The sequence below is a fragment of the Alligator sinensis genome, unplaced genomic scaffold, assembly GCF_000455745.1.
Source record: "Alligator sinensis unplaced genomic scaffold, ASM45574v1 scaffold647_2, whole genome shotgun sequence".
NCBI classification, from domain to species: domain Eukaryota; kingdom Metazoa; phylum Chordata; order Crocodylia; family Alligatoridae; genus Alligator; species Alligator sinensis.
The window spans coordinates 6,017,434-6,028,459 of record NW_005841832.1 but is presented as its reverse complement, the minus strand read 5'-3'; the positions used below and the strand labels follow the sequence as shown (position 1 = coordinate 6,028,459).

The window sequence follows — 11,026 nt, the reverse complement described above, 5'->3', positions numbered from 1 at the left end:
CGGCCCATGGCTGGGGGTCGGACTAGATGATCTGCTTAGGTTTCTTCCGACCCTACCAACTATGAAACTATGGAGAGCAGGCCATATGAAGAGAGGCTGAGACACATGGGACTGTTCAGCCTGAAGAAGAGAGGACTTAGAGGGGCCTTGTAGCAGCCTGTAAATATAAGGGGGTGCACATCAGGCCCTGGGGGAATATCTGTTCACCAAAGCACCCCAGGAGAAGACAAGGAACAATGGTCACAAACTGCTAGAGGATCACTTTTGATTAGACATAAGGAAAAACTTCTTTATGGTTCAAGTGTCCAGGATCTGTAACAGACTTCTCTCAGAGGGGTAGAAGCACCTGCTCTGGAAAACTTTAAAAAATGTCTGGACACTTGCCTTTCTGGAGTCATCTGACCCCAGCAGTCTTTTCTGCCCAACCGCAGGGGGGGCTGGACCTGATGATCTCGTGAGGTCCCTTCCAGCCCTTAACATCTATGAATCTATCCCTGGCTGCCACTTTAAGAGCAAGAGCTGGGGCAGGCACAGCATTAAGTGATGGCAGTAGCTCAGCTGGGAACTGTTTAGGAGTTTCCAGCATCTTTAAGCCAGCTGCCCTCCTGCCCCCACTCTCAGAACCATACCCTTCCACTCTCGGAACCTATACACTACGCTCTCCCCACACCTGCTCTCCTGCAGGGCTTGCCCTGGGTGCCAACTCTGCTTATTACACCTCTGCTTTTTTTTCTCATGTCCTCGTGATAACGTATGCAGCAGAATTTGCAGATTTGTTGGAATCTGACAAGCCACGCCATGAGCATTTCTGCAGTGGCCACAAAATTGCAACCTCTGGGCTGTCAACTGTGCACCTTAGTGCCTACGCTACCCCAGATCCCACATCACTGCTGAAACCATTGCTTTTTGATTCAGAAGGCACTTTATTTTGATGCTGTCACTGAAATTAACGTTCAGCACTGAGGCTGGCTCTATTTTGCATGTGGGTTTTTTTATTTCTAAGCACTTTTTATGTCGTTTTAAATGTTTTGAACACAAATGTCAGATCGAACTTGTCAGAGTAATTTAGTAGTCAGAAATTTTGCTGACAATGTCATGAACTCTAATCTAATGTGAAAAGCATTTTTGTTATAGATGTGGAACTACAAACTGCTATAAGTGCTGATAAAAGGCTGGAGTGTAAAATCTTTAGATGTGTTAGTTGTTCTTAGCCACAGTGAAACACATGGAATGATTTAAGGAGGTTGTATAGGGTATTTTCAGGTCAATATAGTTGTCATTGCTGAGATTATTTGATAGTACTAAAATACACTTGCCTCACAACATGAACTTGATGGCATTCTTTTTAAGGAATTCAAGAATATAAGTTCAGTATATTTAATTCTGTCTTTCTGTGCAACAACGGAATGTTATTATGATTTAACATGAAAGATGTAACCAAAAAAGCTCAATGTTTGCTTCTTATTGTGTTTGCAAAGAAGAGAGAATTAAGTTTCATTCAAGTGCAGAATTTTACAGGATTAATGCAGAATAAAAACAACAACAAAACTGAAAGAAAAATGACAATAAAAGCTGCGTTAACTGGCACTTTATTCACCAGAAAACTATTAACCGGCATGCGAGTGACACAGCAAAAGCAAAACTGGAAGTACCACTTCCAGGGGACTTCCCGTTTCGCTGCTGCAAGCTGAGTTTTTCTTCACCACTTTTTCAGCCCATGGCCCAGGGCAAAGCAGCCTGTGCGGAGAAAAAGTCTGTGCAGCACCCCGCTCCTCGTCCCCCGGCACACTAATACCAGGGAGTCCACCAGATGGTGCACATTTGATTAACTGGAATATTTGATTAACTAGCATCCCCCATTTCCAGGGGATGCCAGATAACAGAGCTTTTACCATATTTAGAAAATAATTCTAAAATATCAAGGTGGCTGTTATAAATGTTGTTGGAACAAAATATATTCCAGTGGTGGAAATCAGACACAGCCTGAAGTCCAAATAGGTGAGAAACAGGCAAGGCAAAGATGACAGACCTCTGTGGTGCCAACACACACACCAGGGCTTCAGTTATTTGTGAGGTGTAAAGCCATTTTTACTCATTGCCATTTTTAGTAGAAGAATATTATAGCACTGTTTGTACTGAAATCTCTTGTATGTCTCTTAGAACAGTAAAAGTATCATAGTTTTTCATTGAGTCTAGGCTCTAGTCCTGCAAACACTTTTTGCTGTGCTAAACTACGTAATTTGGGAATCCCTTTGACTTCAATGTTACATCTTCTGTACACTGTGGGGGGTTGTGTGCATGCATACATGTATGTGTAAGGGTGGATGTGGGCTGGAGCAGGCACCAGGCAGGTGTTTGATTAGGGTGGCCATTTTAGAGCCCAGCTCCCTGGGCTGTGGCAGCAGTTTGCTGCCAGACAGCAAGGGAGAAACATCACACTGCTGAGCTACTGCTCCAGGAACATCTTGGAGGTAAGAGAAGGAGGTATGGGGAAGAAGGAGGCCCCTGGTCCTGGGCATGCACCCTGCTGGGAAAGAGAGGCCTTGTTGGACTGCCAGTGGTGTGGCAGCCCCATGTAAATACCAGGACTACTAATCTTCCAAGTGAAAGGCAGGTCAGGGTGCCTCAATAACCTCAGCCCCCATCATTTAGTGAGTTACTGGAGGGAAGTAGGGAGTAGTGGGGCCAGGTACGCCTAATAAGAGGCACCTGATCCCTAAAGGGTGTAAGACCCTGTGCCCTAATGAGAGGGCAGAGTGGGGCCAGGTCTGCTCACAGAGGAGTGCCTGAGCCCACAGGGGTGTAAAACCCTGAGCCCTAGCAGGAGGGTAGAGTTGAGGCCAGGTACACTCACAGAGGAATACCTGAGCCTGTAAGGGTGAAGGACCCCAGGCCCCAGCATAGGGGTGGAGTGTTAGCCTGAAGAAGGGGCAAAGTGGCCCAGTAAGGGGCTAGGGGGCGAAGTTGGCCCATAGTTGATTGAACGTTCAGCCTAGTTCAGATGAGGGTCATGGGAGAGACCCAGAAGGCTGCGCTAGAGCTGTTTGAAGAGAGGAGAGCAAAGCCTGATGGCCTACAGGAGCCACTCAAAGGAGCAGGGTGGAATGACTGAGGCCCGATGGGGGCATGTGTGAAGGAGGTCTGGTGAGAACATGCAGAGTGTGAGAGGCCCCAGTGGGAGAGGGACAGTGTGTGCATGGCCTGAGAGGGTAGTGTGTGAGAGACCTAACTGTGTGCCCAGTTTGACCTGGTCTTGAACCGGAGATGTAACACACAGTGAGACATCTGCAAGGCACAGGACACATGTAAGGGGAAGTCAGTGTGTATGTACCACCCATGATGCAGCTGGGCATTCAAAGGGCAGCCTGCCGTCTAACTAACATCTTAATTAAATTACAGCAAGGCATGACAGGTGAGCGAGGCAGGCGGTTTGCCCATTGACAGGAGGTGGACTGATATTGAGATCGGGCCTTTGAGCTTGCCCCTGTCACAGCAGAGATTTGTGTTCACATAAGAAGTCTTATGAGGGCTGCTTGGGTCCTTCACCTGGATTTAGAGAGAACTTGAAGTGCATATTCTTTGTGTATATATATATATTTTTTTTTTCTTTTGTGGATCTAGCTTTCCTAGGAAGCATTCACCAATAATATGCCTAATCTTGAAAAAAAAAATCCACTTACAACATTTTATTATTTGAATACAATTAAGTAAATAGTTTTCAGTTCTCTCATTCTCTCACTTCATTATTTTTACTTTAGCTTACAGTATCTCAGTTTGCTTCCATTTATCATTGTGCTATTTGAGTCAGAATTTAAAAAGTTGATAAATGTATACTAAACTCTTAATATTTAGTATTTCATTCTTTAATGCCTGATGTTCTAGTAAACCCTGGGTTTGTTCTGAAGAATTTCACTTATGCAGAAATAAAAATAACTTGATTATTTTTTGCCAAATGTTCATAAATTTTAATAAAACTAGAAATTTCCCCTAGCTGTAAAGATGAGAACCAGCAGTAAAATGGGGCAGGTTTGGTAAGAAGAATGAAGAAGCCCAAAGAAAGTTCAAACAGTAGGTCACCAGCACAGAGCAAGCATTTTATGATAGCCAGGACATTATGAGGGAAGGCTGCTGCACTTAAAGTACGCTAGGCACTTAAAGCAAAAACTCCTTTAAGTGCTTACCTTACCTCATACAAACTCTAAATAATTCCTTTACATCCTCCATCAAACCCAGAGAATGCATTATATATTGTCTTTCCCTTTCTTTACTCAGAATTACAAACATTTGGAATAAGGGGAGATGGATGGGAAGATTTTGCTGAGAATTTTGGCATTCTGTCCACATTCAGTTTTAGTATTTTAAGGAAAGGCAATTAAAGTATAGGGTGTCATGACCCAAAAGGCATGATTGTGTGTGCACTTCGGCGCCAGAATTATCCCCGCCAAGTTGCAGAGCATTGCACGGGAGAGTTTCCTGTAGCAAGAGGAAACCCCGGTGCAGGGACGAGTTTCCCACCTTTTCTGCAACTTCTTTTGCAGGGTGCATTGCTCATGTTGCAAGAGGAATGCATGGTGCAAAAGAGTTCCCGCCACCGGTATGCAAATTCATCCCCCGTGATTGGCTAGTGTTAAATTATTCACACGTGGCGGCTAACGATTGGCCTGTTAGCCGTATAAGAGGCTTAAGCAGTTTCCGCCCAAGCCGAAGAGGACTCCACATCCATCTCGTGGGGACTCTGGGTACACGGCAGGGTAATAGAAACCCTGTGTGAGATCCAGAGGAGCTTGGCGGCCTGATCCACTGCCCACCTCTTCCCATCTTCAAACGCGACTTTTATAAGACGTATTTACGATTTCTATTTTGGTGGATCGTTCACCCAGAGCATCCGGAGCTCTGCACCGTGGAGCCTAGCAACCTCCACGAGACTGTCTGTGTTGTCTGTCTGTAACTGCAACTCAATCAAGCTTTCCAGCCTACACCGCTGCCATCTCGGTGTAAGTAAATAATCTTTAAAACTACCGATACGCATCTGTGCCTAATTCCAGCTCGACGGCCTTCCCTCTCCGACCCGGCATGCCCGGGCTGCTGGCCACAGCCCGTGTGCAGTGCGGAAAAGGGCTCGGGTCGCTCCCGGCCCGCACATAGGGAACATGGCCTAGTGGGTTAATTTTGGTTTCTATATTGAATCTTTTGGAAACTAGGCATTAGGTGACTATGGTCCTGATTTTTTGTTTCATGATGTTGAATCCAAGGAAAGTGGTTAAAATATTTATTACTGTCCATCATTTGATGAGGGGCCTGTATGCAGACCAGAAGCTTGGATGGTGATCATGACAGGGGGGCACCTTGAGGCCAGTTACAATGTCAGCCTGCCCACCTGTCTAGGGCAGTCTGCCTTGTCTCACCTACCACGTCTTGATGTATAAAAGAAGATGGAAAATTGTGGGAGGCTGCCCGTTTTAATGCCTCGATGCCTAGGTCATTATACACAGCTCCAACCTCCACTTTACCATGTCCCATGCCTTGCAGATGGCATCCAAAAATCACTATCCACTATTAATCCCCCAGCCCCTTAACTGGGCCGCATTCGGGCTCTGGCCCAACTTGGCCTCAGGTATCCTTAAATGGCCCTGGGCCTCAACTTGTGCCCCTTCTCTGGGGCCTTAACTTTGGCTACACTGGTCAGCCAACATGCAGTCCTTCAGGCCCCCTAAGGCTCTACTGTACATGGCTGCCAGCTGCTGCTACTTCAGTCAACCCAGGTGCAGTCCTTCAGGCCCCCTTAGTCCCTACTGTACGTGGCCACGAGCTCTCACTCGGCCTCCTCACTGGGGCCACTATTCTGCCGCACTGGGAAACAACTTCACTCCTTCACTGGGGCTTCTGGGTCTTATGCTCCTTTGGGCCTCAGCAGTCTCTCACCGTACCTGGGCCTCAACTCAGCCTACCACCCACTTAGGCCTCAGTTGTCTGTCTATATGCCTGGGCCCTGCCTCAGGCCCCAGTCAATGGGCCTGGGTTCATGTGCTTTTCTATTGGGGTGTGCTCCTCAGCCGTGCCCCTCTACAGGGTCACCTTCAAGGCAGCAGGGGCTGAGGCTTTCTGGTGCCCCATACTCGCCCTTCACTGGGGAGGTACAAGCGGAGCACTTCCTGGAAGCTGCCCGGACAGAAGAAGCTGCACTATACCATCCAGCCCCAGCAGGGTGTAGCTTTAGGTCATTCCTCAGGACCAGGAACCTCCTCCATCCCCATAGTTCCTACCCTTGACCTCCAGGTGTTCTGGGAGCAGCAGTACTCCAGCCAGGGGACGTTGTTCCTTCAGCTCCCTGCTGCAATTGCTGGCTGTACTGCTCAGGGCCTGCTCTTATTCGCCAGCATCCAGGCCCTTCTCCAATCAGGTGGCCTCCCGATGGCCGTGCGACCCCTCTCGCCCCCCATTTGGCACTGCAGTCACCTGAAGGCTGCTCTCCTGCCTGCTAGTGCCCTGCCACAGTGATGGTCAGTGTTATTTACTATAATAATTATTCAGTTAATTCCAGCTAAGTATCTGGTGTATCAGAAATTTACATATGTTTTGGAAAGAAGATCCCTTTGCTCGTGTTAGAGACTAGATAAAATTCAATATTGTTATTCTAAAAAGTGTCTTAAGATTGGAAAAGAAGAGGCTAAGTAGCAGTGTATAAGAGAAAATGGTTGATATCTCTTGAGTTCAGTATCTCAGTCAGGTGAAGCTTATTTCAGTTTGAGTAAGTAATTCATGGGTGCTTTGAGAAATATTGGACTATCCCCAGCAGGTTAGGAAAGCACAGTTTATCTCACTCTGGATTTAGTCTTTAGGTTGGTACTGGCACTCAAAAAAAGCTAGTTATGGAATCTGGGTTGTGTTGATGAAGGTAAAGTTTTCACCAATGCCATTTGAAACTATCAGCATCATTATTGGCAATGCTTCTGCTTTACACCCCCAGGGTATGTTACCAGTGGTCACTGTGCAGTCCCAGACCATTAATTGTTCCATGGCTGTAGAAGATTTTTCTTTTTCTGTGCTTGCTGCCAGCTAGACCTGTCATGCTTGACATAGAAAAGGCAATAAGTACAAAGGTAAATTATTGGAAGAAGAAGAAAACTCATTAAATATGGAACATATTCCAATTTAACCTCTCTGTTTTTGTCTGCTCAAAATTCAGTGTGGGCATCTGTAGTAACTAGGGAAAATAGTACCTGCTCACCAGGCTTGGAACTGGCTTATTCTGGCTTCCTGGGAAAGCTCTGTTTATTTCAAAAAGCTGACCTTCAGCAAAGACCTTTATTTTAATTTCTCTCCCTTACCTACACAGACACACACATACATGCACAAGTTAATTCTACAGTCAAAGAGTATAATGTAGAAGGCAAGAAGTGGGAAAGCTCAACATTAAAATTTTTGTCTGCCTCCCCACACCCACTCACACCTCTGAATTCCTCTGAATTCTCCTTTGCAGGCCAGATTATAGGCCTTAAATGCTTGAAATCATTACAAGTCCCATCACAGTTTTCTCAGATGTCCTGACCAAATCCCAGTTTGGATAATTGTATTCTACTTCCATAACCTTCTCCTCCCAACCTGCCCAAGATTTTGTTTGATACATTACTATTATTAAGTGCTAACAGAGCAGTGTCAGACTCTCTTACTCTTATAATTAATACAAATGTTTTCAGTGACAGTTTAATTCTTACCTGAATTTTTCATCTTATTAGTATTCTAGGAATTGTAGTGATCCACTTGGTTTGAATAAAATATAACATTAACCCCCAAAATTCTCTCTCCACACTAGGTATAGTATTAACCTGTCTTCTCCAATACCGGTCATTTTACTATGCTTTGAACACTTGGTACATATTAAATAATGACGTTTTCTGATTTTTAAAATTTATATTTAGCTTAGAGAAGAGATTGGAAAACTTGAAGATAAAGTAGAATGTGCCAATAATGCTTTGAAAGCTGACTGGGATAGATGGAAACAAAACATGCAATACGATATGAAATCAGCATTTACTAATGTGGCTGAGAGTAATCTCCAGTATTATGAACAGGTAAGTCATACCATTTTATTACTTTTATTTATTCGTTTGTTTCTGTGTAGAGGGCAATGCATTACTTCTAAAAATAATGTTTTGTATTTTCATTTAAACCAATTTTATGTTCAAATTCAGAGGTTGTATTGACAAATCAGCTGGGTAGTTTATGTAGTATATATTAACTTGAGCCCAAGATGTTGATCCTGAGTTAATCAACAACAGAGGGCAGTCTTGTTTTACTAAGCACAAAAATTTGAAACATATATTTCTATTCAGTGTGCGTTACTGTGTTTCAGTTAGGTGAAAAAAATAACCCTTTAAAGTGGCTATATGAGAGAGCATTTTGAAACTTACTTTTGAAGATTATTTTGTATAAAGGAAAACTTTAGTCTTTTTTTTTCATTTTTAACATTTAAATTGCACTCCAGTAATTTATGAGCTTATAAAGATCTCTCATCTTTCAAGTGCAAATAAGGAACTAAACTGAACAAAAAAATAGTAATTGCACTTTCAGCAGGTCTTTATTACTACTATTTCTCTTCTATAGTGACTTGGGAATCTTCTTTACCTGAGTAACCAACCTGCTTTTGTCTAAATTTATAAATATAATGATACAATTTTGGATAGTTTTTAGGAACACGTTCTATGTTTAACAAAAAGATCACTCATTAAAACTGTTACCTATGTATAATGATGTACAACAAATGAGTAAATTGGGTCTTTGCATAACTGAAGTTTTGTAAGCTAAGAAGGCATAATGTTTCAAGCATATATTTTTTAATCAACAGATATGTGGTTTCTAATATTCTTTATAATTCTGCCATTTTACAGGAATAAACACTTATTAAATTATTGGTCTAGTAAAAAGTATCATCTCTGAACCAAGAATTTTAGATTTTTGCATTTCTTTTTGTCTCAGACCAACATGGCTACCAAATACATCCCTGAAACACTTATTAAATGAATGGGTCTTTATATGTAGAATGAGAAGATATTTAACAAATATTATGTTTTCTGTGAAATAACCTCATGGTCACATCACTGCTGTACCTGAGCATTTTTTGTAGATTTCCTAGCAGACTATAAATTTCAATGTGCTTTGTTCGTTAATCTTACTCTTTTTTTTAAAGAACTTCTATTTAAATTCCAAAAATGTCCTGAGGTCTCATAAAACTTCTATTAATGACAAAAAAACCCATTTGTTTTCTTTTTAATACAACGTTGATTCCTATAACCCTCCCTTTAAAAACTTATTGTGGCTTGTCCCTCAGCTTGTGACAGTGACCTGATTTTACAGATCATTTCAATACAGTGTAATTGAAAAGATAGATCTCTTGATAATCAAATTCAATTAATTAAAATACTCTGACACACATGGGGATTGACAATCTGCTGTTATATATTAACATCAAAATATTCTCTGATTTCAGGAAGTATTTTTGGCATTCTTTACATCTTCTTTTTCAGTCACTCGTGGACCATTGACTTTTTATAGCAGAAATATGTACAAATGTTAAATGTAAAGAGATGTTTTGTTCATTTATGGATACCTAAATTGAGTCATAAAAATAGTCCTTGGAGGATCTTTCATGAATAGAAATTATTTTAATTATAATTTTAATTTAGAATATAAAGGCTGAAAGATGGAATTTTGAACTTTAGTCATGAACTGAGACACTGTTTAATTACACCTATAAACATAAGCAGAGCTTCATAATTACTGACCAACTGCACAAGTTGCATTGGATTGTGGATTTTGAATAGAAGTTTACAAAAATGTCCTACTAGTTTCATAGTTTGTAGGGTCAGAAGGGACCTGAGCAGATCATCGAGTCCGACCCCCTGCCATGGCAGGAAAAAGTACTAGGGTCAAATGACCCCAGCAAGGTGTTAGTCTAACCTCCTTTTAAAGACCCGCAGGGTAGCAGCTAGCACCACTTTGCTTGGAAGTTGGTTCCAGGTCCTAGCTGCTCTGACTGTGAAGTGGCGCCTCCTGATGTCTAGTCTGAATCTACCTTATGCCAGCTTCTGACCGTTATTTCTAGTCACTCCTGGTAGTGCTTGGGGGAACAGGAACTCCCCCAATGCCTGCTGGTCCTCTCTGAGTAGTTTGTAACAGGCCACTAGATCCCCCCCTCAGCCTTCTCTTGTGGAGGCTGAACAGGTTCAGGTCCCATAGCCTCTCCTCGTAGGGCCTGCCCTGCTGCTCCCCGATCGTGTGGGTGGCCCTCCTCTGGACCCTCTCAATGCTGTCCACATCCCTCCTGAAGTGCGGTGCCCAGAACTGGACGCAGATGCCTATCTAACCTCCTCTTGCAGACCCCCAGGGTAGGGGAGAGCACCACCTCCCTTGGGAGCCCGTTCCAGACCTTGGCCACTCTAACTGTGAAGAAGTTCTTCCTAATGTCTAGTCTAAATCTGCTTTCTGCTAGCTTGTGGCCATTATTTCTTGTAACCCCCGGGGGCGCCTTGGTGAATAAAACCTCACCAATTCCCTTCTGTGCCCCCGTGATGAACTAATAGGCAGCCACAAGGTCGCTTCTTAACCTTCTCTTGCAAAGGCTGAAGAGGTCCAGGTGCCTTAGTCTCTCCTCATAGGGCTTGGCCTGCAAGCCCTTAACCATATGAGTGGCCCTTCTCTGCACCCTCTCCAGGTTATCCACATCCCTCTTGAAGTGTGATGCCCAAATTGATGCACGATAGTGCCATTAGCTTTCCTGATGACTTCGTCACACTGCCGACTCATGTTCATCTTGGAGTCCACTAGGACTCCAAGATCCCTTTCCGGTTCGGTGCCAACAAGCAGGTCATTTCCTATGCAGTAGGTATGCTGGACTTTTTTCCTCTCTAGGTGCAGCACTTTGCATTTCTCCTTGTTGAATTGCATTCTGTTGTTTTCTGCCCACATGTCCAACCTGTCCAGGTCTGCTTGTAGTTGTTCCCTGCCCTCCGGTGTGTCCACTTCTCCC

General features: G+C 43.5%; 1 protein-coding gene across 1 annotated transcript in view; it reads left to right on the top strand.

Annotated features, from left to right (window-relative positions):
* SNX7 (sorting nexin 7) overlaps window positions 1-11,026 on the top strand; it is a 63,285-nt gene that overhangs the window by 36,381 nt on the left and 15,878 nt on the right. The window contains exon 8 of the mRNA XM_014517600.2: window positions 7,920-8,072. Within this exon, the coding sequence (XP_014373086.1) occupies window positions 7,920-8,072 (153 nt within the window). The remainder of the gene's footprint in view (window positions 1-7,919; window positions 8,073-11,026) is intronic.